Source organism: Muscardinus avellanarius (genome assembly GCF_963383645.1).
Source record: "Muscardinus avellanarius genome assembly, chromosome: 3".
Classification (NCBI taxonomy): domain Eukaryota; kingdom Metazoa; phylum Chordata; class Mammalia; order Rodentia; family Gliridae; genus Muscardinus; species Muscardinus avellanarius.
Genome location: NC_137788.1, coordinates 110,737,323 through 110,762,686, shown reverse-complemented (window position 1 = coordinate 110,762,686; position 25,364 = coordinate 110,737,323). Strand labels below are relative to the sequence as shown.

The following is a 25,364-nucleotide window of genomic DNA, read 5'->3' as shown; positions in this document are numbered from 1 at the left end:
TTGCCAGGGCTACTGTTGGGGGGGGGAGGAGATAGTGGGGGGACGTAGGACTGTCGCTGGAGGCTGCAGCCTGGCTCCAGCTCCTGACTTTCTTCCTGGCTGCCCTACTGCTCAGGCTTCAGCTTCGCTCCTCCCTCAGCCTCCCTGTGTGTGGGGGGCACGCCTGGCCTGACTGCCAGCCAGTGGGCCCGCCCCTCGCTCAAACCCTGTCCCCTGTCGCCTCCCAGCCGGTCATGGCCGAGTACGGGACTCTCCTCCAGGACCTCACCAACAGCATCACCCTGGAGGACCTGGAGCAGCTCAAGTCGGCCTGCAAGGAGGACATTCCCAGTGAGAAGAGTGAGGAGATCACCACGGGCAGCGCCTGGCTCAGCTTCCTGGAGAGCCACAACAAGCTGGACAAAGGTGGGCCACCGCGGGGGCCGGGCCGGGTCGGGCTGGGGGGCCACGGGCTCCAGAGAGAGCCCTAAGGTGGCGCACTTAGAGTGCACAAGTCCTAGCTGGGCGTGGTGGGCATGCTGGCATGCTTGTCATCCCAGCTTGTGATCCCAGCATTCAGGAGGCTGAGACAGGAGGACCGGGGTTCATGGCCAGCCTCAGCTACTTAGGCCCTCTGCAGGTCAGTGAGACCCTGTCTCAAAATGAAGAATAAGCTGGGCGTGGTGGCGCACGCTTGTAATCCCCGCGCTTGGGAGGTGGAGACAGGAGGATTGCGTAGGTTCAAAGCCAGCCTCAGTTGGCTTAAGAGACCCTGTTTCCAAATAAAATATAAAATAGGTCTGGGGGTATAGCCCGGAGGTAGAAGGCCCCTAGGTTTCATCCCCAGTACCACCAAAAAATAAATAAATAAATAAATAAAGAATAAAAAATAGGGCTGGGGGTGGAGCTTGGAGGTAGAATGTCCCTGGGTTCAGCCTCCTGCAACAAAAAAGAGAAAAAGTAGCATGTGGTGGCACACACGTGCAACCCCAGTAAGTACTTGGGAGGCTGAGACAGGAGGGCTGCAGGTTTGAGGTCCCCTCAGCAACTTAGCAAGATCATTTCAAATTTAAAAAAGTAGGGGCTGGGGATTTAGTTCAGTGGCAGAGCGCTTGCTAGCATGTACAAAGCCCTGGGTTCAATCCTCAGCTCTGTAAAAAAACAATGGAAAAAGTATAAAAAAAAATAAAAATAAAAATGTGGGGGAGCTGGGGACTTATTTTAGGGAGAAGGTCCCCTGGGTTCAGTTCCCAGTACCAAAAAGAAGTAAGAGAATCCAGGATCCCGAGGTGGGGTGCATCTGAGGGGTGCATCTGGCGGGTTTGGAGAGCCAGGAGTCCTGCTTAGCTTAGTTGGAAGGTGAGTTAAGACTTTGTAATAAGCAGGTGCCGAGGCACCCGCCTGTAACCCCAGTACTTGGGAGGCTGAGACAGGAGGATCGCAGGCTTATGGCTGGCCTCAGCAGCTCAGCAAGACCCTGTCTCAAAATAAAAAAATAAAACAGGGCTGGGGGTGTAGCTTGGAGGTAGAATGACCCTGGGTTCCATCCTCAGTACTCCAACCAACCAACCAGGCAGGCTTTGCCATAGCAGGCCTTTGGCAGGCGTTTGGAAGGCGAGGGGACCCTCACCCTAACTCTGGCTAGAGACTGGGTGGGTGTTGGGCAGGGAGGCTGCGGGAAGACCTCTAGGCTGCACTCCCTGGCTGCGGCCGGAGGCTGTAACAGGGGGGGCTGAGCTCGCCAACAGTGCCCCCCCCATCCCTGGGGGGAAGCAGCAGGCAGACAGGCTGAGTGCGGCGTTTGGAAGGCAGTGTTTCTGTGTCTCCTGCCCCCAGCATGGGACTTGATATTGACCCAAAACCCTCACTCTAAACTGTGATCTGGACGCCTGCCCTTCCTTGGGGACAGCGCCTGTCCCTCCTGGCTCTGTACCCCTTCTGCTGGGAGCGGCTCAGCCTAGGAGAGCCTTGCCTGGGGAAGGCGGCCGGCCTGTGTCTGCCGTGCTGACCAGGCCTCGCCCTGCTCCAGACAACCTGTCCTACATCGAGCACATCTTCGAGATCTCACGCCGGCCCGACCTGCTCACCATGGTGGTGGACTACAGAACCCGCGTGCTCAAGATCTCGGAGGAGGATGAGCTGGACACCAAGCTGACCCGCATCCCCAGTGCCAAGAAGTACAAAGGTAGGAGGTGGTGGCGGCCCTCGGATGGCGCCCTCTCTCGCGGGGGCGGGCGGCCGGGTGGGTGTGTAGGGAGGAGGAGCGGTGTTCCTGCTGGCTGGCCAGCCGGCCTGGCACCTCCACACGCCCAACTCTGGACTTCTTGCCCTAGACATTATCCGGCAACCCTCCGAGGAGGAGATCATCAAACTGGCTCCCCCACCAAAGAAGGCCTGAGCCAGGCGGAGGAAGAGGAGGAAGGTTGGACCTCTGCCAGACCGGCCCCTTCTCTGCCCTCCACGGAGGGGCCAGGGCAGCCCCTGCACCCACTTACTAACCTGGTCCTACTCCCTCTGTGCGTGTGTGTGTGCGTGTGCGCACGCTCTGGCTGTCTGTCTGTGTCTAGCTCATCTAGTTCCTCCTGGTGAGGCGACGGGGGTCAGGGAATGGGGGCTTAGTGTCCAGCTCTCGGGGAAGCGGGGCTGTTTCTATGCAAATAGAAACCTCCTGACCTTCCAACCAACCGCGCTTTCCTCCCCTCTCACCCATATCTTTAAACATGGAAGCAGAAAGGAGCTGCGCTTCCTGCGCCAAGAGCTGAGGTGGAGGTTAGGTACGGGAGGTGGGCACACCCAAGCAGCAGGGAGAAGGTGAACTGGCCCAGCCCTTGCCCAGAAGGGGCTCAGACAGGCGGGAATTCAGGGTTGGCATGAGGGGCCGGACCAGCTGGAGCCGTTTCCTGTGGGTCCTCAGGCAGAGGGCCTGGGTACCTTTTATGACCCTCTTGTGGGCCCAGGACGGGTGTGAGCCAGGGATCCGAGGAGACACCACTGGGTCCTCCCTGGTCCCAAAGACCCAATCCTGCTGAGTGGCCGGCATTCCACCCTCCCGCCCGCTGCTCTGGAGACTGGCTGGTCCTTGTGGGGCCGGGGGTGCAGACACGGGCAGAGAGGGGACCCTGAGCCTAGGGAGGCGGGGAACCCTTAGTGAAAACCTCAATCACCCCACCTGCAGGGGCCCGAGATGGAGACTGCAGGCAACCTTCCCTCTCGCCTGGGCCCAAACCCGCGAGCCAGAACAAGCGCCCTAGTGTTCCCACTCCATAGACCCTCCCTGCTCAGTCTCAGGGCCTTGGTGGCCCTCGTCCCTGCTGCCCTGGGCCTGGGGCTTGTGGACGCCGCCTAGCCAGATTAGACAACAGTGATGACCCCAGCCTCTCGCCTGCCCCGACCGTGCTAACTGTGTGTACATATATATTCTACATATATGTATATTAAACCCACACTGCCATGTCTGCCCTTGTTTGTGGTGTCTAGCAGTAACTCCTTGTCTAGGCCAGAGCGGGTGGGGTGGGCGGGAACCCAGTGCGGGGAAGCAGGAGTAGGTTGCTGTGTAGACCATTAGGGAGAGCCTTTGAGGGAGGAAGCCAGTCCGGCAGCAGATTCCCGCACAGAAGGGCACTAGAGCAAGCTGGGGCTTGGGGGTTAGTGAAGCTTTAGAGGGAGGGGCCTGGCCACGAGCAGAGCCAGAGGTTGGATAGCGCCCGCCTGCCCCTGGCCTCAGTCCTCTGTTGCAGACACCTGCCTTAACACACCTCCGGGACCCCACGGCTTTGCCTCACACGACCTTCCCGAGTCCCCCTGCCCATCCAGCTTGTGTGTGGAGAGGGGAGAGGGTGAGCAGGAGTGTCTGGGAGCCTTCCTTGCGGAGTAATGGAGGGGGAAAGGCAGGGTCATGCCAACAGTCTAGTAGCTCCTCTGAAAGGCAAAATCAAAAGACTAACTGGCCCTCCCTCCCCGTGGCCGAGGTGGCCCATATGCTCTTGTCCGCAGTGTGCACGGCCTCCTGCCCCTGGAATAAAGGTGAACTGACTGACCAGGCGAGTGAGTTTCTGTGCATGGCCAGGGTATTTTGGAGCCTCTGAATGACCGGGAGGGGGCGCAGCATTACCCCACATCTTTCACTGTTTGCTGGAACAGGGGCCAGGAAAATGCCCACCTCTTAAATGCCACTTAGCTAGACAGGGCCTCTCCCACTTGTGCCTGCCTCCAGCCAGAGCCCGAGCGGCAGACTCCAGGACAGCCCAGACCGGACTGACACACCGCGGGCAGAGGGGAGTCCTGAAGGACGACGTGGCGGGCAGCCCCATGAGAACGCAGGCCAGCTGCGGCACACGCACACTAGGCGAGGGCCTCTGGCCGCCGCAGGGAAGGAGGCCGGCCACCCGTGGGTGAGGGGCTGCAGCAGGGCGGCCCGTGGGCGAGGGGCTGCAGCAGGGCCGCGAAGGTGAGGGAGGCCCCTGGTGAGGCTGGAGGCCCCCCGGCCATAGCCCTCACAGCATCACTCTCGCTCACTCTTCCGTCAAGTCCCTTTATTGCATTCATAGAGAATATATAGGTACTTAAACTTTGACAATAATTTTACCTTGATACATCCAAGTTTGACTTGCTTTTTAATATATTTATAGATATAAAATTAGGCCTCTAACAGTGATAGGGACAGGGAGGCGCCGCTGCCACACAGGTCTTTAAGGAAGACAGCAGGGGTGATGCCACCGCCCTCACCCTGGCCCTCACCTTGCGGGATGGCCGGAGGGCGCAGGCACCGTGTGGAGCCCTGTGTAGACGGAGGGCGGCGGCGTGTGGGTGCGGAGGGCTCCAGCGCGCCCAGCACAGGGTGACCCAGGGATGGGGTTGCTCGGGGAAAAAAAAAAAACAATGAAACTGTCATAGACATTTTAAAATACAAAGGAAAAAAGGTCAGAAACCTAAACCAAAGACTGTGGCACCCCTACCGTGCACCCTGGCCCGGTACTGAGCAGCCAGTTCCCCCACCCCCAAAGAAACAAGGGAGATTAAAGAAAAAGAAGCCTGTGCCCTATCCTGGGCCAGTTAACAACACAGCCCGAGAGCAGCTCCGGGCCGTCTCCGCTGAGCTCGCGGGCCCCAGGAGTCCTCTCCAGAGCACCACCCTGCTCGGGCGCTCTGGTGGCTCATCCATCCCTCCAGTCTGTCCTCCTCCTGGGATGTCTTTTATCAAAGCAAAAAGTCCAAAGTGCGTTTCTGCTGGACACAGGCTGGGCTGGCAGGTGCTGCCCAGGCAGGCCCGGCTGCAGCCAGCCCGCTGGGCGGGCTCAGGACGGCATGCACTGTACCCGGTCAGGGCCCTCCTCCTCGTCCGACGTGTCCGACGAGCTGGGAGACTCGTCCGAGTCCGCATCTGTGGCCCCAACCCCAGGTTCTCGCCAGCGCTGTGGGATGGGAAAGTGGCGTTAGCAACCGTCCTGGCTAGGCCAGGGCCAGCGGCGTTCTCCTTAGAGGGCCAGAGAGGAGCTAGCTCACACCGGGCCATGTGGCGTCTGCTGCAGGTGTCTGCGCGCGCGGCTGACCCCTGCGCGAGGCGGCTCTAGCATGGAGGGCACCTCGCTGCCTGCCCCTCCACCGTGGCCCTGTGAGCAGGCACCCCTCCCTCTCTGTGGCCCAGAAGGGCAGCTCCCGGAGGCCGCGCCCCTCTTGCCCGCTCACCCGGTGGTGGCGCCGCTGCCGCAGGTGGTGCATGAGGAACCAGAGCATGTGGCTGTCGAACAGGTCGGTGTGGTGCAGGCTGTCTTCGTCCCGCTCCCGCTTGTTCTTCTTGATCACCTGGAGCGGGGCGGCAATGGAGAGGCCTCACTCAGCAGGCGCGCTCTGGCCCAGGGAGCCCGGGGGGGGGGGGGGGGGGCTGCTGAGGCGGGGCAGGGCCGGGGCCCAGACACTCACATCCTTGAGCCCCGTCAGCTCCGTGGAGGCTTCGGCCGTGGGCGCCCAGATCTTCACATCGTGGTCCAGGCCACTGGTAGCCAGCACGGGCAGGTGAGGGTGGGGCTCCAGGCAGTTTACCTGGCCGGGAGGAAGAGGAGGGCCGGCTCAGGAGCCAGCTTGGGCGGAGAGGGCAGGCGAGCCGTGTGCTCACCCCTGGCTTCTCTACAAGGCTGCGAGGCCCATGCGGCCTTGCTCACTGCACCGTGCCGATTTGCCTGAGGCGGGAAAACCTCTCTCGGTGGCTGTTGCTGAGTGGCAAATACATTTTAAGAACTGAAGAAAGCAGCAGCTGCCACTGGGCCCCAAGAAGAGTCAGAACGACCCTATTCACGTGCACTCTTTACCAACCGAGGGAGGCAGAAGCTGGAGGAGGAGGGGGCCAGGGGAGGCAGGGAGGCTCGCAGCTTTGGAGCCTGGACCTCCCAGGGGACGGAGCTCTGCTACCTTGCCCCGCATCAAGTCCAGCTCTCTGAGTAAGTCACTGGGGAGAGAAAAGAGCTCTGCAGGGCTGGAGGAAGCTCAGGCCGGGCGGGCAGCTTCCTTCCGCTGAGCGCGCCCATGCCCCCTGCTGTCTGACTTGGGTAGGGCAGGATAGTCCCCATCCCCCCCGGAAGAGCTCGTCCCAGACCCAGCTGCTAAAGCGTTTTCGGGCTTTCAGTCAAATGAGAGGCATTTAGGAAGGGCACCCGCCTTGCAGCTGCTGTGTGGCCCAGGAAGACATCCTCTGGCAAAAGCCTCTCTTAGTTTTCTCCTGACTAACCTCCCTCAATCACCCTGCCTCGCTGCTGAGGAGGAGTGGGGCAGGCAGGAGACACAAGCTGGACGGCAAGCTTCCCTCCACAGATGGGCTCAGAGAAGACGCCTGATCTGCGCCTAAGACTCAAACTCCTCCTGCGTGTCAGCCTTGGCTCACTGCAGGTCGTATCTGGCTTTCAGGCAGCACGTTCTGAACACGAGGAAGCCCTAGAAACGCTAGATCCTGGAAGCATCAAAACGTGACAGCTCACACACAAACCTGCATTCATTCACCCGGCTCCTGCTGAGCCCTGACTACAGACCTGCCCTCGGAGCCGCTCTGCTTCAGCTGCAGGGAGGATGGCCAATGACGGCACAGCCCTCGGGCGCGAGGGCAGGAGCACAAGTGCCTCCACCCAGCACCTGAGCTGGGCTCCCCGACCCTCCGGGATCCCAGGACTCCATCCGACAACAATGCTGAGCAGAAAGACGCATCAGCCGTAGGCAGGGCTGCGGGGCAGGGGTGCAAGGGTGACACGTTCTGGGGGCTCTGGCGCTACTCCTGAGCATGCTGACCTTGTCCCGAGAAGCCGAGTGGGACCAAGGCGAGTTCGGGGCCTGAGCAGGGGTGTCCTGACGGCCAAGCCCCTCAGGCCCTACTGCTTTCCCTCCCGCCCGCCCTTCTCTCTCAGAACCCTGGGCTTCAGGCCTGGGCTCATGCCAAGAGGATGCTCTGCCCACTTGAGCACCCAGAGCCCGCCTGGGAGGCTCTTGTCCCTGCAGCTCTCGGGGGCGGAGGCAGGCCAGCAGTGGGATCAAGAAGGGACGGCTGGCCTTGAGCTTCTCTGACTACAGGGAACTCCACAAACTCCGGCGCTGCGCACAAGAGGACCTATAGAAGAGCGGAAAACCAAGCGGGCAGCGGACACCTTGCGCTTCCGATTCCTTCCTCCCTCACCAGGGGACACAAGCCCTGACCCACGTAGGTCCCAGGAACCAGCAGCAAGTCTGAAACCCTCCCACAGCAGGGCAAGAGAAACACAAGAGGAAGAGGCTCCCGGCTGCCAGGACCACTCTGAGCTAGAAGCCACGCCAGCACACACAGCCGGGCCAGGCTCCACGACCCCGTGCTGGGGTGCAAGGAGGGCACTCGGCAGCCCCGGCCACTCCGCAGAGCTAGGCAGACAAGGCCGCCCCAGGTCGGCAGTTCCATCTAGCCTTCCCACTGTCCCCTTCCTCTTTTCTGTGGCCCCAGAACCTTTCCAAGGAAAGTTCTGCACTTGTTCCTAATTCTAGGTCTCAACAAAGAGAAGCCAAAGCAATGTGGTAGCTACACGTGTCTCGCTAAGAGCTCCTTACTTGGCCCTGCCCCAGACAGGCTGCCCGCGCAACTCCAAGGAAGGCCGGCTGGTGGTGATGAGCCCAAGGGGGCTACTGCTCAGACACCTGCTTTAAAACAGTAAGTGACCACACAGCCACCGTGTGCCCAGATGATCCATTGTGTGTACTGTACCCATGAAGGCAAGCAGACACTTACACTGGGCGCGTCAACACCTAACTCCCGAGCGCGAGGCTATTTCCACATCAAACCAGTTAAAGACTGGATACCACATTACCTGATGTCAGACCATGTTCTGATTTCCCGTCACCCTTGGCCGAGCCTCCTGGGGTGGCCCTGGGGACGACCTCGCAGCGCGGACCCTGTGCCCTCACCTGCTTTGGACGAGGCCCGTGTCCAGAGACCAGGTCCCTAAGGCCCTTTCCTCCTCTCTGCCCAGCCTTACGGAAGAGGAAGAGGGGAAAGGAAGAGCTATTGATCAGAATGGCAGGCTGTTCCCGAGCCCGCGGTGTGGCCACGTGAGCCGGGCGCTGACACCGTACTCACCACGCCTCCCTTGTCCCCCTCCATGAACTGGACGACCTGGCAGGAGGACTTCTCCCACAGGAAGATGTGCCCGCAGTCACTGCCGCTCACCACAAACTCGCTCTTAGGGCCGTAGAAGTTGACGCCTTTCACTGAAAGGATAGAGGAGGAGCGGACCACATGAGCTGGCACTGTGCCCGCTGTGTTCACCTCATGCTGGCTACTCAGAAACTCAACCAACCAAGAGCCAAACGAGCCCCTTCGTTTTTGAAAAAATAAATGGAGATGATCCCTGGAGAGCGGACAGTTCTGAGAGGCACAGCAGTCAGACTCAGGTCCTCCCCAGGGCGCGAGAGCACAGGCTCTAGCCCCGCCTAGGGTTCTCCTGGGCACGTGCCGCAGCTGACCTGATACTCATGAAGGGACATGCTGCTGCCGCCGGGGAGAAGCGTTTGGACCGTGCCTGCGAGGGGGACTTTGCAGGACAGAGCTCTAGCCTCTGGCTAGCATTACTAAGGGACCCAGCTACCACAGGGGTTCCACACTGGCTGCGACGCTGCCTACGGGCTGAGATCCAAGTGCAACTTCTCCCTCGCTTCCCCAGCTCAGGAGAAAAGCCCCGCTCCCAGGTGCCTGTGTCAGGGAGGTGGCAGTGGCCGCCCACCCCCCTTCTGCACACTGGATGCCCCCACGCCAGTGCAGCCAGGGTGTGTGGTGCTTTAAAAGATCCTCCCTCAGCAAGCCCAGCAAATGCACTGAGCACGTGTGTCCCTATTGCGCTGGACTTCATTATGGTGTGTGATGACAATGTACTGATAAAAGCATATTTTAAAATAACTCCACAGCCAGGCGTGGCAGGCATGCTCGGAATCCCAGCACTCGGGAGGCTGAGACGGGAGGATCGAGGATTGTGAGCCCCTGGGTTCCATTCCCGGACCCGCAAACAAACAAACAAACAAACAAACAAACAAACAAACAAAACAACAACAACAACAAAACAAACAAACAAAAAAACAAACAAGGCCACTCTTCCACACAGCTTAGGCCAGGTATAGTCGTGCCCCGCCTCAGGCCAAAGCATCACTCCTGCCTCCACCCCTAGAGGCGCAAGCTGCTCCAGCCAGTGGGGTCAGCCGCACTCGTCAGCCGCAGCAGGCCTCCCAGGGCCAACAAGCACTTGCCGGAGGAAGGGGAACAGGCCCAGTGCAGACTCATGCCTAGACCAAGCAATGGGGACAGCAGCGCAGCCAGCGCTCTCCAGCCTCCCCTCCAGCCCGGAGAACTCGCAAACAGGCAGCAGGAGAGCGCTCGTGCCCAGGAGCCCCGAGGCCCTGGTTGGACAAGCACTGGGCTCTAGGCGACAGGACGTGGCCAGCGCCCCAGCAGGCAGCATCACCTGTGGCATTATTCCTGTGGCCCTTGTATCTCTTCACATACTGGGCCCCGTCACTGTGAGCAGAGTTGAAGAGGTAAATGTCCTCGTCGTTGTAGCTGGCCAGGAGCTCTGCCAGGAAGAGCACACAGTGGTGAGGCTGGGCTGGGGCCCAGGGCCCAGCACCATCCCGCCCTCCTGGGAACCGCGGCCAAGCGAGGTCGCGCAGGGCAGACAGGGCGGCAGAGGCCCAGAGGCGTGACTCAGGAGCCTGCTCAGCAGAGCTTGGCTTCCGCATGGCCGCCGCGGACTGCCATCACCTCGGAGGGCGGCTGGCCTGCCTCCTCCCCAGCACAGCGGTGGGCACTGGGGGCACACCCGCCCGCAGCCCCCTGCAGAGGGCGTGCCAGGAGGCCTCACGTACCTGTGCCGTCGTGGCTGTACACAAGACAGGTGATGTTGGCTTTGGATTCACTGTTCACCTGCAATAAGGAGATGCTGACTGACGCCCACCCCGCTGCCATCCCTCGGGAGGCCTCCTGTACACCCATTCCTTCTCCCAGAGAGAGGGACACAGAGACAGGCACAACCCTGAGATGCAGCCCCTGGGGAGCTGGGCTCTGGGCTATCCCCTCCCTCTGTGCTTGCCGCTAGCCCTGCCGCCCTGCCGTGACCCCGCAGGTAGGGGCTACTGCGGCTCCGTGGTGGGAGAGCCAAGTGCAGCTGCAGAGGTGGGTGAGTCCAGGCGGCAGATCCAGCCGGGCCTGGCAGCCGGCTCTCCCTCCACATTGCACCGTTCCCAGGAGGAGCCTTAAGGTGGGGGCCTTACCAGGTGGTGCGGACAGAACTTCTTGAGGACCCCGTTGTTCTCGTTCTCGTCGATTTTCCTCTGGTCATAAATCCTGCAGCAGAAGCAGCAGCGACAAGCTCCCCTGGAGAGTGGCTCTGCGCTGAGGGGCTGCGCGAGGCCCTGCCGTCCTTGGAGCCCTTGCCCGAGGCCTGCCCGGCGAGCCGAGCCTGGCTTAGCGCTCTGCCTGCCCACCTCTGCCCACCTGGATGTCACTGGGTGCTTATCTTCACTGGAAAACTAACAATCTGGTACTGGTTTCAATCTCCAATACCGCAAAAAGAAGAAAAAAAATTGCCGCTATGTATTTAAGGGTTAGTGACTAAAAGAAGAATTTTTATTTTTATTTTATTTTATTATTTTTTTGGTGGTACTGGGGGGAACTCAGAGGCTTTCTACCTCCGGGCTATACTCCCAGACCTTTTTTATATTTTATTTGGAAACAGGGTCTCACTAAGTTGCTGAGAGCCTCACTAAGTAGCTGAGGCTGGCTTCGAACCCGTGCGATCCTCCTGTCTCAGCCTCCCAAGCACGGGAATGACAAGCGTGCGCCACCACGCCCGGCTCTAAAAGAATTTTTAAAGGCAAGAGAATCAGGAGAGAAGAGTATTAAGGCTATCCAGGATTCACGGACAAGGAAAGCCGTCTCTCATGTATTTTCTCTATTTTTCCAGTACTGGGGGTTAAGCCCAGGAGCATTCTACCCCCAAGCTATACTCCCAGCCCTATTTTTTTCTTTATTCTTTATTTTAAAACATGGACTCATTAAGTTGCAGAAGCCTTACTAAATAGCTGAGGCTGTTTTGAACCCGCGCTCCTCCTGTCTCAGCCTCCCAAGTACTGGGATTACAAGCCTGTGCCACAATGCCCAGCTCTTATGTATTTTTTAAAAAATGTATCTCATCCCCATGATTCTTATTATAATTAACTTCAGATATAGTTACAAAAAAGTGCTCTCTCAGGGCGAGACACACTCTTGTAATCCCCGCTTGGGAGGCTGAGACAGGATCGCACAGGTTCAGAGCCAGCCTCAGCAACTTAGTGAGACCCTGTTTCCAAATAAAGTATAAAATAGGTCTGGAAAGTGTAGCCCGGAGGTAGAAGGCCCCTGGGTCCCATCCCCAGTACGTTAAAAAAAAAAAAAAGTGCTCTCATTTATGAAAGATCATCAAGAAAACAAGGACTCACTCATGTTCCAGGGGAAGCTGTTCCTTCCCACTCTCAATAAAGAGATATAGCTTAAGACACGAAACTGAATGGGGATGGATACAGCTCACCACTGGCACTGGGAGGAAATAACTGGTGCCTACGGGGACTGTGCCAGGGCGCCTGTTCTCCTTACAAGGCGCCACAGCAGAAATGAAGTGGAAAGATGGCACTGCAGACAAAGATAATGCTTCTCTCGAATGATTAAAACCAGGGTTGAGCCAGGCATGGTGGCAGGCTTGTAATCAAGTACTGGTACTCAGAGGGTTGAGACAGGAGGCTCGCAAGTTCAAAGCTAGCTTTGGCAATGTAGCAAGGCTCTCAGCAACCTGGTGAGACCCTGTCCCAAAGCAAAGAAGTAAAATCGGTCTGGGGGTATAGCTTGGAGGGAGAAAGCCTCTGGGTTCAATCCCCAGTACCAAAAAAAAAAAAAAAAAAAAAAAAAAAAAAATCCAGGATTCAAAACTGCTATTACAACTTAACGAGACCGTTTCCAAAACAAACAACAACAACAAAAAACAAAAACAGAAACAAAAAGAAACTAAGAAATTGGGGGTGTACCTTGACAGTAGAATGTCCCTGGGTTCAACTCCTAGTACAAAAAAAGACAAAAACAAAAAACAAAAACAAACAAACAAACAAAAAGCTGTACAATGGTAATTTGGATGGCATCTGCTGGTAATTGTGGTCTGTGCCTTAGCTGCTAGGGAAGAACTCGACCAGCACATTAGAGTCCTTTAAAACACAATCCCCTCTGTAACAGGCAACGCCATCCCAGAGAGTTACACCAAGGGACAGGACACCCCAGAAGCGTAAGCGGGCAAAACTTAAAGACAGTGGTTGAAGTTGTTGCAGGCGGCCCGGCAACATAGCATGCCCGTCTCGACCGCCCAGACACCTAGAACAACAGGCTCACCTCACAAACTGGTCTCGCCCGCCCACCGCGAACTGGTGGGTGTTAGCGGGGTTCACGTAGATGGTGTATAGCCCCACCTTCTTCTCCTTCTCTTTGGTCACCACCAGTTTCCTGAAAGATCAGAAAAGACGTGTGTTCTGTTTATCTGAACATGGCAAGAAGAAAAGGCAAATAAACTGACCTTATGCCAAAACCCAGCAACTGTGAGGTCAAGTCATCTCCTCGTGTTCCCTAGACCATGTAGGGTAAAGGTACGTGAATGTACTGCCTCTCAGGAAGCCCGTCAGCTGCAGCCCAGCCAGGTACCAACCCACTGCTTTCTCTGTAAGTGGGAAGTGAACCGAGTGCACCTCCAGCTGCACTCCCAATGCTCTTTAAACCTCTGAAACAGTGTCTCATTAAACGCTGAGGATCTCACTCAGGTTGCTCAGACTGGCCTCAGTCTCCCAAGTCCTGGGAATACAGGCGTGTATGATCGCACAAAGCACAGCCTACCACTAAGAGACAACCCTGCCCACGTCTTCTCACCCTTTCTAAGTAGCGCACATCTTCCCTATCCCCTAGAAACAAGGAGAAGGTGGAGAATGAGTCGTGGGAACCATGAGCTACAAGACCTTTAGGTCAGTCTTCCTCACACACTCCAGAAAGCGTCACTTAAAACTGAGCGCCAGCCGGGCATGGCGCACGCTTGTCATCCCAGCATCTGGGAGGCTGAGATAGGAAGATCACAGTTCGCAGACAGCCTCAGCAACTCAGTGAGTCCCTCTGCAACTCAGTGAGGCCCTGTTTCAAAATAAAGAACAATTTCCTATTTATTGGGGGGTAAAGGACAGAGACAGAGTGCCCTTGGGTTTCATCTCCACTGGGGGGGAAAAAAAAAAGCTGCAGCAGTAGCTGTAGTTTTCTGGCACAGAAGCAATCCCAAAGCAAACAGCAAGCCGGGCAAGTGCGGCAGCGCACGCCTGCAGTCCTAGTACTCGGGAGGCTGAGGCAGAGCATTGCAGGTTTGCAGCTAGCCCCAGCTGCTCAGTGAGGTACTCTGCAACTTAGTGAGATCCTGTGTCAAAATGAATGAGTGAAATTGGGCTGGGGTGCAGCTTACAGGCAGAATGCCCTTGCCTTGGGGGCCCTAGCGCCAGGCAAAACAAAGTGGCATTCTTGCTTCGCGTGGCGGCGCATTCCCGCAACCCCAGTACTTAGGGAGACCTGGTTTAAAGTAAAATATAGAAATGGCTGGGGATGCAGCTCAGAGTAGAACACTCTTGGGTTCAATCTCCAGTTTTCCCCACTTCCCACCCAAAAAAGCAAGAAAAAAAAGCATTATTTCTCCCTTATCTGAAGAAGCAAATCAGAAGCGAGGGCTCTTATGAAGACAGCTGTTCATAAGCCTGAAAAAGGGTTTCTACATTCTCCTGGCTTAATGCTTCTTAGCAAGCCATAGGGCCCTGAGGAAACACCAAAAAAATAAAAAAAATTGAAGCTCAGCCTGAGAACTCTGGCTGAATAAGCACAATTTATGTAGCTTAAGACTTATCTCTCTACAAATAAATGGCGCTCATGCAACTGACCACCCCAAAGGACACTCTCCCTGGACCCGAGTGTTCGGCCACACTGACATCACGAGGACGAGCCAGGCGTGCAGAAACGTGAAGGCACCACAGAAGGGGAGGCTTGGCTTTGCTCTTTGAGGTCTTACTCACTGATGCTGCTATGGAAACAGAAGGAAGCTACAACAAGTTTCTTTATAAGGAAACAATTTTAGCATCCTCTCTGCTGGTCACTCTAGCCTGGAACTGCTCTAGGCCAAGTAGAAAGACGGTGATTTAAAGTCTCTGCAGATTTCCACAAAGAGAAAGGAGTACGAGGTCACTGAAAACAAATGTCCGTAGGGAGAAAGCCCACACGCTCACCTCAGGCACGTGCTGACAGAGCTGTGGCGGCCACCAACGCCAGGCTGGCCAGGCCGGCCAGCCGAGGGCTGGGACTGGCCCCGTGGGAGACGGCCGCCGGACTCAGGGACTGTCAGACGTGAAGCTCAGGGGTGGAAACAAATGGAGACCAAGGGGCGATCAGGAGGCGCTCAGCCTGCTGTGGCACAGCCTGGCAAGGAGCTCGCCTTCCGTGGCTCAAGGTGCTCCCCCAGAAGAACCGAGGGGCTGTCCGCTGAGCACCTGCCCAGAGCACTTGACCGTGGAGCACCAGAGTGCTGGCCAGCACGGGAAGCACCCGAAACCACGCCCTCACCAGACTGCGCCATCAAATCCCAAGTCAAACTCCTTCCCGTGAGCCTCAAATGCATATACAAACGAGCGCTGGCACAATAAGCCCTGCTACTGCTCTGACAGCGGCCAGTGCTCCTGTCCAGCACTTATCATTCGCTTGTGCCTATGTGTGACTGAAGATGCGCAGGGCCACGCCTCTGAGCTGGCTCGCAGAGAAACGCGCCTGTGCTAAGGGAAGGCACCTAAGTACCGGAGAGAGACTTAAAATCAAGCTACTGACTCCTGTGCAGAGAGCGGCCCGGGACACAGGCCTGGAATCCTAGTGCTTAGGAGGCAGAGGCAGGAAGAGCGCAGGTTCAAGGCCAGCCTCAGTGCTTAGCAATGCCCTATTTCTTTTTTTCTTTCTTGCTTTTTTTTTTTTTTGCAGGTCTGGGGATGGAACTCAGGGGCATTCAACCTCCGAACTACACCCCCAGCCCTATTTTTTATTCTTTATTTTGAAACAGGGTCTGAGTTGCAGAGGGCCTCACTAAGTAGCTGAGGCTGCTGCGAACCGCGATCCTTCGGTCTCAGCCTCCCGAATTGCTGGGATTACTTACAAACGAGCCCCACCACACCCAGCTTGCCCTATTTCAAAATAAAAAATAAAAAGGGCTGGGGGTATAGCTCAGAGGTAGTAGGCTCCTGAGTTCAATCCCCAGTACCACACCAAAACAAAAAAAACAACAACAAAAAAAACAACCCCCCCCCAAATCGACCTTGTTTGAGAAATGAAGGCAGACTGGTATTTCACCAACTGAGAAAGGCAGGGAAGTGGGGGAGCCCAGCACCTTCAAAGCCCTCACAGGCTCGAGCACAAGGTGCTGGGCCTGAGAGGTGGCCGCTCCCGAGGCCCAGGCCCAGGTGGAGCACTGAGGCCTGCGCTGCACTTACGAAGCTGGCCGGTCCTGTCTCAGGTCAATGGTGAAGACAACCGCATCTTCGCCTGCAGACAGGAACGTGCAGGGAGAGTCTGGTTCCAGAGCCAGCTGGAGAGAGACAGGGCACAGTGAACGCGGTCTAGGTCCTCCCCCGCCCCGCATGAAGGACTGCACCGAAATGTCTCAGCCAAAGAAAACGGCGACCTCTCTGTTGTAGAACCCCGGGAAGGGAAATGACTGAAGCCTCCGCTGATTCTGTGTGAACTATTCCTAGCCTAGCCTAGTCAGAACAGATGCTGTGCTCTTCTAAGTCCTGATGGGGTGTGGACAGAGACACTGCAGGAAAAACATGGCCCATTCAGCGATCGTTCTCAGCCAGGCAGTGGCCCACACCAATGACTCCAGTGCTTGGGGAGGCTGAGATGGGAGGAGCACACGTTCAAGAACAGCCTCAGCAACTGAGGAAGATTCTCCGCAACCTAGCAAAACCCTGTCTCAAAACAAATAAAAAAGGGGTGGGGGTGTAGAATGCCTCTGGGTTCAACTTCCAGTACTACTAAAACAAACAAGCAAACAAACAAACGCCAGAAAGCCAGGCCTGGTGATATAGGCTTATGATCCCAGCGCTTGGGAGTCTGGGACAGGAGGATCACAAAGGTTCAAAGCCACCCTCAGCTACTTAGTGAGGCTCTCAGCAACTTGGTGAGACCCTGTTTCCAAATAAAGTATAAAATAGGTCTGGGAGTGGAACCTAGAGGTCCATCCCCACTACAATTAAAAAAAAAAAAAGAAAAGAGAAAGTTTGTTCTCAAAAAAAATGGCCCCACGCTCCCGGGCACGGCGAGGCACCTCCTTGGCCTTGCTCCTGAGCCACAGTCCTGAGGCCTGGCTTACGAGTCAGAGGTGGGCTCACTTTCCCGAGCCACCAGGAAAGGGCACTGCCACTGTCCTAGGGCCTGGAGTGAGCGCCCTCCCCTGTGATGGCACGGAGACACAACATAGCACCTCCAGAGCCAGTGTGGCGGCGAGGCTGGCGCTCTCACATGGAAGAGATCCAGCCAGCAGCTCCTTGGACTGTGAGGCCACTCTAGAAACAATCAGAGGGCACTTCAGGGTTGGGAAGGTGTGGCAGGCACAGCTCCCTGGGCCAGCACAGCAGCTGACTCTGAGCACGTGACCTGGGTCCTCCCAAATACCAGGCTGCTGCCTGCATCTCTTTAACTACAAGTCTTAGGACTGAAAGAGGTGAGGCGGGTGGCCACAGCAAAGGGGACTCAACAGCCGGAGAGGGATGTGATGCTGGCTGAAGTCCATACAAACTGTTTTTGCTTTTATTGAGGTACCAGGGATGGAACCCTGGGCATTCTACCTCTGAGCTACACACCCAGTCCGATTTTTTTAAAAATTCTTTATTTTGAAACAGGGCCTACTAAGTAGCTAATGTTGGCTACAAACTTGCGCTCCTCCTGTCTCAACCTCTCAACTACTGGAATCCCGGGTATGTGCCACCCACCTGGCTTCCACAGAGGATTTAAACTCCAAACCATTGTGAGGTTCTTGTTGCTGTCTCTGCAGTGCTGAGGATAAAACCTAATAGCCAAGTGCTCTGCCCCTGAGCTGTGCCCCTCCTGTTTTATTTGGAGACAGGGCCTCGCTAGGCCGCGTACCTTGTGGGACGCGCCCTTATGCTGGGCCACCCGCTTGGTATTCTTGCAGCACTGCGTGGCAGACAGCTCCGCGACCCGCACCTGCCCGTCGCGGGCGCACATGGCGAGGGTGGAGTCACCGCTGTTGGGAAGGAACTTGGCCTGGTGCAGAGTGGACACAGAAGCACACAGCAAAGAGTGAGCGAGGCGAGAGCACAGCTGTGGATGGGGGCAACGAGGGGCGGAGAAGCAGCTCCTCTGATGGACAGAGGAGCCGGTGCTGCATGGCAGGGAGCTCGGCAGTGAGAACCGAGCCTCACGGGGAGAAAGTAAAGAGCAAAGGCTGACCTATTGTGACTCAGGAAGCAAACCCAGATTTCTCACAGAGGAAAAAACCAGGAGGAACGTTGGGGAAGGAAAGAGAACATGCCTAGGGACGACAATGTGCAGGACGGGGCCGAGGAGCAGCATCCCCCCGGAACCACAGCCCTGGCTGACTTCTATCAGATGGTAGGAAGCGCCGGCCATGGCTCTAAGTGCCCCGTGTCCCCTGGCTTGGCTGCCACTGTCTGTGCAGGGCTGGAGATGGAGCCCGAGGCTTACACAATGGAAGCCAGCACTCCACCATCACGCTGCACTCAGCCTATCCGGCTACTCAGTCCTCATAACTGTGTGTCCTAAGTCCTGTATTAGACACAGAAACGGAGAATACAGGGCATGTGACACACCAAGCTCCCTAAGCTACTAGGGTGCAGGATTTGATTGTAGACAGATTTGTCCAAGGGCCTGTGCTCCTGGTCGGGAGTGGGGCAAATACCTGTAATCCCAGCACTCAGGAGGCCGAGACAGGAAGACTGAAGGCAACCTCAAACCTTAGTGAGATGGTATTTCAAAACAAAGAATAAAAAGGACAAGAGCACAGCCATGGGCAGAAGGCCCGGCTCCGTCTCCAGCACCACAGAGAGGGAGACAGACAAGAGCCTATGCTAGCAGCTCTGCACCGTGCGCGGCAGGACAGCTACACCACCTCCCGGGCAGGTCCAGGCACTGTGTCCACGGTGAGCCTCCCAATGTGCTTATGTGCAAGGCAGCAGGCTGGCGGGTGCCTGAGCATGCCGCTGGGGCTGGGGGTCTCGCCTGGCGCCTGCTCGCCCACCCCCGGAGCCTCACCTGGAAGACGTTGCTCTTATGACCACTCTCAAAGTCCAGCACCGGCTGCCGCCGCACCCAGTCCCACACCACCACCTTGAGGTCGTCGCTGCCGCTGGCCAGCCAGGTGCCGCGCTGGTTGAAGTGCAGGGTGTTCACGCAGCCAGTGTGGCCCTCCAGCCCGTGCTGCAGGCGGAAGCGCTGAACGAAGACGCGGGCCCCGCAGGCCTCGTGCACAAAGCGTGTGCTCGAGCCCAGCTCCCGCTCCCGCAGCGCGGGCAGCGCCTGCCAGCGAGGCCGGGGCAAGGCTGTGGTCTCGGAGGACACCCAGTCCTCCAGGGCCCGCTCGTCGTCTGACGAGTCCTGCTCACGGTTGGCCCGCTTGCGCTGCACCCGACGGGCCCGGGGCTGCTGTTCCTCCTCGTCGTCCTCCTCGTCGTCGTCGTCGTCCTCCTCCTCCTCCGAGCGGTCATGCACGCGGCTCTCCTCATTGATCGAGTAATGGCCAGTGTCCTCCATGCTGTCTGAGTCCTTCTCTTCCCCAGAGCTTTCCGAGTCTGTGCCGCGACTCTCTGCGCTGGTGCGATTGGGGCCGCCGTCCTCGCCGGTCAAGCTCAGACTCAGGTCAGAGGCCTCCACCTCAATGCCCGAGGACGTCTCCCGCCCCTCCTCAGCTCCAGACATCTCCTCTGGACTGCTGGACAGGCTTCCTGCAACGAGTGGAGAAGGGGCAGGAGAGGAAATACGGAAATGGGATTCGGAGAGCAGCCCAACGGCAATTTCCCACCACAGCTAAGAGACGGTCACATCAGAAGACCCAGCAGCACATTTCCAAGTGCTTCTGAGAGGAAATCACGTACAGAACAAGAAATTGAAAAAGACCGAAGGCACACACAGTAAGTACACTTCAGTCACAATGAAGCCACCGGACAAGCGAGGGTTACGGGAAATTCTCAAAGGCTGGGCACTGGCTTGCTTCTGCTTGATGGACATCTTCTCACCGCAAGAAAATTTCTAGCAAGAGCCAGGTGTGGTAGCACATGCCCGTAATCCCAGGACTTGGGAGGCTGAGAGGGAAGGATCACAGGTTCAAGAACAGCCTCAGTAAGTAGTGAGACTCTTACCAACTCTTATCTAACAAGACCACTCTTATCAACTCTTATCTAACAAGACCTTATTTCAAAATAAAAAAATAAAATAGGGCCAGAGCCGAGCATAGTGGCACAGGCTTGTGATCCCAGCATTCGGGAGGCTGAGACAGGAGGATCATGGCTCGCAGGCAGCCTCAGCTACTTAGTGAGGCCCTTTGCAATTTAGTGAGACCCTATTTCAAAATAAAGAATAAGAAACTAGGACTGGGGATGGAGCTCGGAAGTAGAATGCCCCTGGGTTCCATCCCTACCAGAAAAAAAAAAAAAAATAGGGCTGTAATCGTAGCTTGGAAGTTGAACACCCCTGGGTTCAATCGGAAGAGAGGAAGGGAGGGTAGGAGCAAGGGATGGAGGAGTAAGGAAAAATAAAGAGGAAAGAGGAGGGAGGGGAGAAAAGGAAAACAGATGTGCGTGCCCTCTAACTACTACAGTCCTTCCCAAGTTCCCAAAATCCATTAAGAAAGGGAGCTAAGCCGGGTGTGATGGCGCACGCGCTTGGGAGGTGGAGACAGGAGGATCTCGGTTAGCGAACAGCCTCAGCTATTTAGTGAGGCCCTTTTCAACTCAGTGAGACCCGGTTTCAAAATAAAGAATAAAAAATAGGGCTGGGGGTGTAGCTTGGAGGTAGAATGCCCCTGGGTTCCATCCCCAGTACTGCAAAAGTAAATAAAATTAAAATAAAAAGTGTTAGGGATGTAGCTCAGTGGTAGAATACCCTTGGGTTCAATTCTCATAGAGTTCAATTCCCAGCACTGCAGAACAAAAATGAGGGAGGGAGGAAGGGAGGGAGAGAGACACGGAGGGAGGGAGGGAAAGGGAGGGATTGGAGGGGGGAAAGGAGGAGAAAATGAGAGAAAAGAAAGTCAACCTGCCTGAGCTTGGGTGGAAGATGGGATAAAAACACCACACCCAACAGGTCTGTGGGAGAAGAAATACAATGTAAAAACTGCTAGGAATTATTATTAAGATTCTGATTAAGCCGGGCGTGGTGCGCAAGCTTGTAATCCCTGCATTTGGGAGGCTGAGACAGGAGGATCATGATTCGCAGCCAGCCTCAGCTATTTAGTGAGGCCCTCTACAACTCAGTGAGACTGTTTCAAAATAAAGAATAAAAAGTAGGGCAGGGAGTGTAGCTCAGAGGTCTTATGCCCCTGGGTTCCAGCCCCAGGACCCCCCCCCCAAAAAAAAGATTCTGATGAACAAATTCAGACTTCAGAGGCCCTGCCACATTAACACCCAACAAGGATCAAGACCTGGCTCAGGGATGGGCCAGTGTTTTGAAGGGGCAGAGTAAGGCTTGGCAGACCACAGGCCACTCTCAGAACTATTCAGCCCATTAGAAGAGAAGCAAGCCAGACACTACATAAGTGAAAGTGTATCACTGTGCTCCAACTAAACTTTCAAACAGCGGGTGGCAGCCTGGTGTGCTGGTGCACGCCTGTAATCCAGCACTAGAGAGGCAGAGATAAGAGGATGCAGGTTCCAGGACAGCCTCAGCAAGTACTAAGAGTCTCCATCAACCTAGCAGAGGCCCTGTTTTAAAATAAAACAGGGCCGAGAGTGTAAGTCAGTAAAATGCCCCTGGATTCAACACCCCCATACAAGAAACAAACAAAAACAGGCTAGCAGGCTGGCTCTGGCTGGCAGGTTTTCTCTCTTAACCCTGATCTAAGCTAGGCCAGCCTCCAAGTTAACAGCGTATTTATGTTGCTCTAGAACTCTGTGCCTGTCTACCAAGCCCCATGAAAAGGAGAGGGGAGCTGGCGTGGGAGCACACGTGTAATCCCCGTGCTTGGGGGCAGAGACATGAGGATCGCGCAGGGTCGAAGCCAGCCTCAGCTACTGAGTGAGGCTCTCAGCAACTTAGTGAGACCCTGCTTCCAAACAAAGTATAAAATAGGTCTGGGAGTGTAGCCTAGAGGTAGAAAAGCCCCTGGGTTAAAAAAAAAAAAGTGTGCATGGCACTAGGGATGGACGTGCGGCTTCTCAGTGCTGAGCGTGTACCCCTGAACTGGGCTTTAACTAGCGGAGTCCCTTCATCTCTTACCTGCTATCTCCACCAAACTATTATCGAGCATGGAAACAGACCTTAGTCGACCTGGCTCACCATCTTCTCCCAAACGCCGTCCCCACCCCAACTGCATCTTCCTTTTCTTCCTGAATACAAGATATTTTCTAGGCTCAGCCACCTTAACATCCCTTCAGAGTCCCAGATGCCTGACTTCTCAGGAGAACATCTCTGCTAGTGACCTTCTGGACCTTCTGAGAATGGCAGAGGCATTGGAAGAGCACGAGGACCAGACAATCCTAGCCTGAAAATGCCGCAGCCCAGGCGTTCCTCCCCTAAGACCCAGCGCTGAGGGAGGGAGGGCCTCCGCGGATGAGGACAGCTTCGCAGAATTCCTGCCTTACCGTTGGCCAGGTCTGTCCTGCCATCTGTGCAGCTCCCTTTGCTGGACATCTTGAGGGATGTCTGCTACAGCCAGCCTGGATCTGGGAAAGAAAGAAAATGAGATCATTAAAAACAACCTTGGAACAATGGCAGAAGGACAAGAAGGTCAACAACGTGCGGCCCTGTCTTTCTGTAAAACAGTCTTTGGGCATCACTGACAGGGCTCCTCAGTCACTGGGAAGCACGGCAGACCTCTCCTCCCACCTTGAACTCCGCAAAGGGCACACCTGGGCGGACAACTGCCTCTCTACCTGGTTCTCCGAGTAGCTGGCAGCGGTCTTTGAGACGTCTGGAAAGGAGGAACACAACAGCGCTGGGACCACAGGCGCGCATCCAGAGACAGGACGGAAGCAGGGAGCCCTCCAGAAAGCGAGGAGCTGCAGGGCCGGCAGCACCTTTCCTCCCGCAGCCACACGCTCTACCAGATGTTTGCAACTCAGTGAGACCCTGTTTCAAAAATAAAGAATAAAAAGTAGGACTGTAACAAAGTGAGACTGCTGTTTCAAAATAAAAAGAATAAAAAATAGGGCCGGGCGTGTAACTTGGAGGTCGAATGCCCTGGGTTTCATCCCCAGACCCGCAAAAAAAAAAAAAAAAAAAAAAAAGAGAGAGAGAAAAAATAAAAAGATTGGAGGGCATTTTGGTGGTAGAACACCCTTAGGTTCAATCTTGAGTAACACATACACGAGCCAGACTCCAACTCTTGGTAATCACTGACCTTGGGCTTTCTGTCCACTCAGGTCCTAGCCTCATCACAGGCACATTCACTAAGAGCCTAGGAAGCAGAGCTGAGCTTGAACGCAAGAGCACAGAGCCCTAAGGAAGGACCTTCGGTCTCATTTCTCCCTCGGCCTCACTCTTAGGACTGAGAGTCAGCCAAGGGCCATTTCCATGAGAACGAGACGTCTCCGCTCACATTGTATAAGGGCAAACAGTATTTTACTGAACTGGGGTATCTAGCTTACTTCTTTTATGTCATAGAGCACCTTCACTAAGTTATTGATTTTTCAGAGCCCTCCCTGCCACCTCCAGCAAATTCCAAAGAGCACAGAATAATATTATTCAGACCAGAATTTTGTTAAGGCCTTTCACTCCGTGGACAAAGGCACTGGTGAAAGACAAAGTATGATTATGCGCCCTGTCCTCGCACCCGGGCACACTGGCCCCGGATCCCTCAAGGGCCCTTTCATTCCCACAACAATCATCCCAGGAGCAGCCCCACCCTTCCATTACCCTGCTCTCCTGCACAGAGTGCCCTCTGTCAGGAACCAGCTGCCCAAGACCCTGGGCCACGGTGGCAGAGCACACCCGGAGCAGGCTTGGTGGAGCGGAGCAGGGACGCCTGGAAGGGGCGACGCAAGACAAGAGCAGCGGAAAGCCATGAGTGAAACCACAGAAAGAAAAAGAGCCGGGCATGCGCTCCTAGTGCTTGGGAGGCTAGACGGGGCATGGCAGGTTCGAGGCCAACCTCAGCAAGTGCTGAGACTCCCCACAACCGAGGGAGACCTGTTTCAAAACAAAAATAAAATAGGGGCTGGGGTGCAGCTCAGAGGTAGACATCACCAGTGCCACAAAAATAGAGATGATGAGAGAGACAGACAGCAGCAAAGAGCTGCCCGAAAGCAGTCTGCTTCCCTCTCACTGCCATGCCGGAGGGGGGCACTTCTCTACAGCATCCCTCACACACCTGCTTTTCCCTGTTAAGAGTCCCTGCTGGCCGGGCGTGGGGGCGCACGCTTGTCACCCCAGCATTCAGGAGGCTGAGACCGGAGGATGGCGGTTCGCAGACAGCCTCAGCTACTTAGTGAGGCCTCTGCAACTCAGTGAGACCCTGTTTCAAAATAAAGAATAAAAAATAGGGCAGGGGTGTAGCTCAGAGGTAGAATGCCCCCTGGGTTCCATCCCCAGACCCGCCATAAAAAAAAAAAAGCCCCTACTTATATTCTTTAACATTTTAGCAATATCTTCCCCCTCGTGTAGGGATGTTAATTAATTATATTAGCTGCAAGATGATTGCACTACTTTGCTATTAAAACTAAAGTTATGTCTGGTGTGGTGGCACATGTTTGTAATCCCAGTACTTGGGAAGCTGAGTTAGGAGCATCGCAGGTTCACAGCCAGCCTCAGCTACTTAGTAAGGCCCTCTGCTACTTAGTGAGACCCTGTTTCAACATGAAGAATAAAAAATAGGGCAGGGTGTAGCCCAGAATGCTCCTGGGTTCACCCCCAGCCCTGAAATAAATAAATGAGTGCATACATACATACACAGGTCAGAAGCAGACCACTGTATCTGCTATTTCCCCACCTCCAGAATAGAAACTGCCTGCCTTACCGTACTTCTCACCCACTACCCACCCAGATAAGAACAGAAGCTCTGACAACCTTTCTCCAAATTACTATCAGCTGCGCCCGCCTGCACTCCACAAACCAGCGCTCTGCAACACTCATCTGTGCCTCCAGACCAGGACCAAAAGCCCGGGGACCAGCTCGGCACGGAAAAGGAGCCCGGGCCTCGGCTCATCCCTAGACCCCCAAGAGGAGTCTTTTGGGGAAACTGGCTTAAGGTCCCTTCAAAGGATCTTCTCTTTGAGGAAAACAGGTGACAGAATTTATTGCTAAATTTAGAAACAAAATCCTGGGAATGCTTATGTCAGCCTGTCTAGCCCTGAGTTAAGAGGCAGAAGCTTCCAGGTCATATGCGGAGACATGGGGCCTGGCAAAATCAGTCCTACACTGAAGACTACAAGCTCAGGGTCGTACGCCAAGCCACTGGCAGACTTCACCTCGGAGGAGCTACTTAACCTCTTGCAGCTTTATCTATAGAATAAAAGGCTTAACTGCTCCAGTATCTGAAACCTTCTGATCGTTGACATGTTCACAGCACTTCAGATGTTCCTATTAGAGATACTCAACCAGGAAAGCCTAAGCAAGTATCCCAAGAGGC

General features: G+C 55.6%; 2 protein-coding genes across 5 annotated transcripts; one reads left to right on the top strand and one right to left on the bottom strand.

The window, feature by feature from the left end:
• Nucleotides 1-233: 233 nt before the first annotated feature.
• On the top strand, nucleotides 234-2,377 carry PEA15 (proliferation and apoptosis adaptor protein 15; the record flags this gene model as incomplete). Of its 2 annotated transcripts, none has more annotated exons than XM_080690721.1 (3): nucleotides 234-339; nucleotides 2,009-2,164; nucleotides 2,313-2,377. In XM_080690721.1, the coding sequence occupies 3 exons, from the start codon at nucleotides 234-236 to the stop codon at nucleotides 2,375-2,377; spliced, it is 327 nt and encodes a 108-aa protein (XP_080546847.1). The 2 variants fall into 2 exon arrangements, with proteins under 2 accessions (XP_080546847.1, XP_080546846.1); XM_080690720.1 differs by having other exon boundaries at nucleotides 234-405.
• A 2,896-nt stretch (nucleotides 2,378-5,273) lies between these two features.
• On the bottom strand, nucleotides 5,274-22,453 carry DCAF8 (DDB1 and CUL4 associated factor 8; the record flags this gene model as incomplete). 3 transcript variants are annotated; one of them, XM_080693064.1, is made up of 12 exons in its annotated part: nucleotides 22,381-22,453; nucleotides 18,839-19,527; nucleotides 17,690-17,830; nucleotides 16,036-16,130; nucleotides 12,881-12,991; nucleotides 10,741-10,813; nucleotides 10,336-10,393; nucleotides 9,936-10,043; nucleotides 8,561-8,691; nucleotides 5,899-6,018; nucleotides 5,665-5,781; nucleotides 5,274-5,390 (listed from the first exon to the last, which is right to left on the bottom strand). In XM_080693064.1, the coding sequence occupies exons 1-12, from the start codon at nucleotides 22,427-22,429 to the stop codon at nucleotides 5,274-5,276; spliced, it is 1,809 nt and encodes a 602-aa protein (XP_080549190.1). In that variant the 5' UTR covers nucleotides 22,430-22,453. The 3 variants fall into 3 exon arrangements, with proteins under 3 accessions (XP_080549190.1, XP_080549192.1, XP_080549191.1); XM_080693066.1 differs by lacking the exon at nucleotides 5,899-6,018 and having other exon boundaries at nucleotides 22,381-22,402; XM_080693065.1 differs by lacking the exon at nucleotides 9,936-10,043 and having other exon boundaries at nucleotides 22,381-22,402.
• Between the last annotated feature and the right edge of the window lie 2,911 nt (nucleotides 22,454-25,364).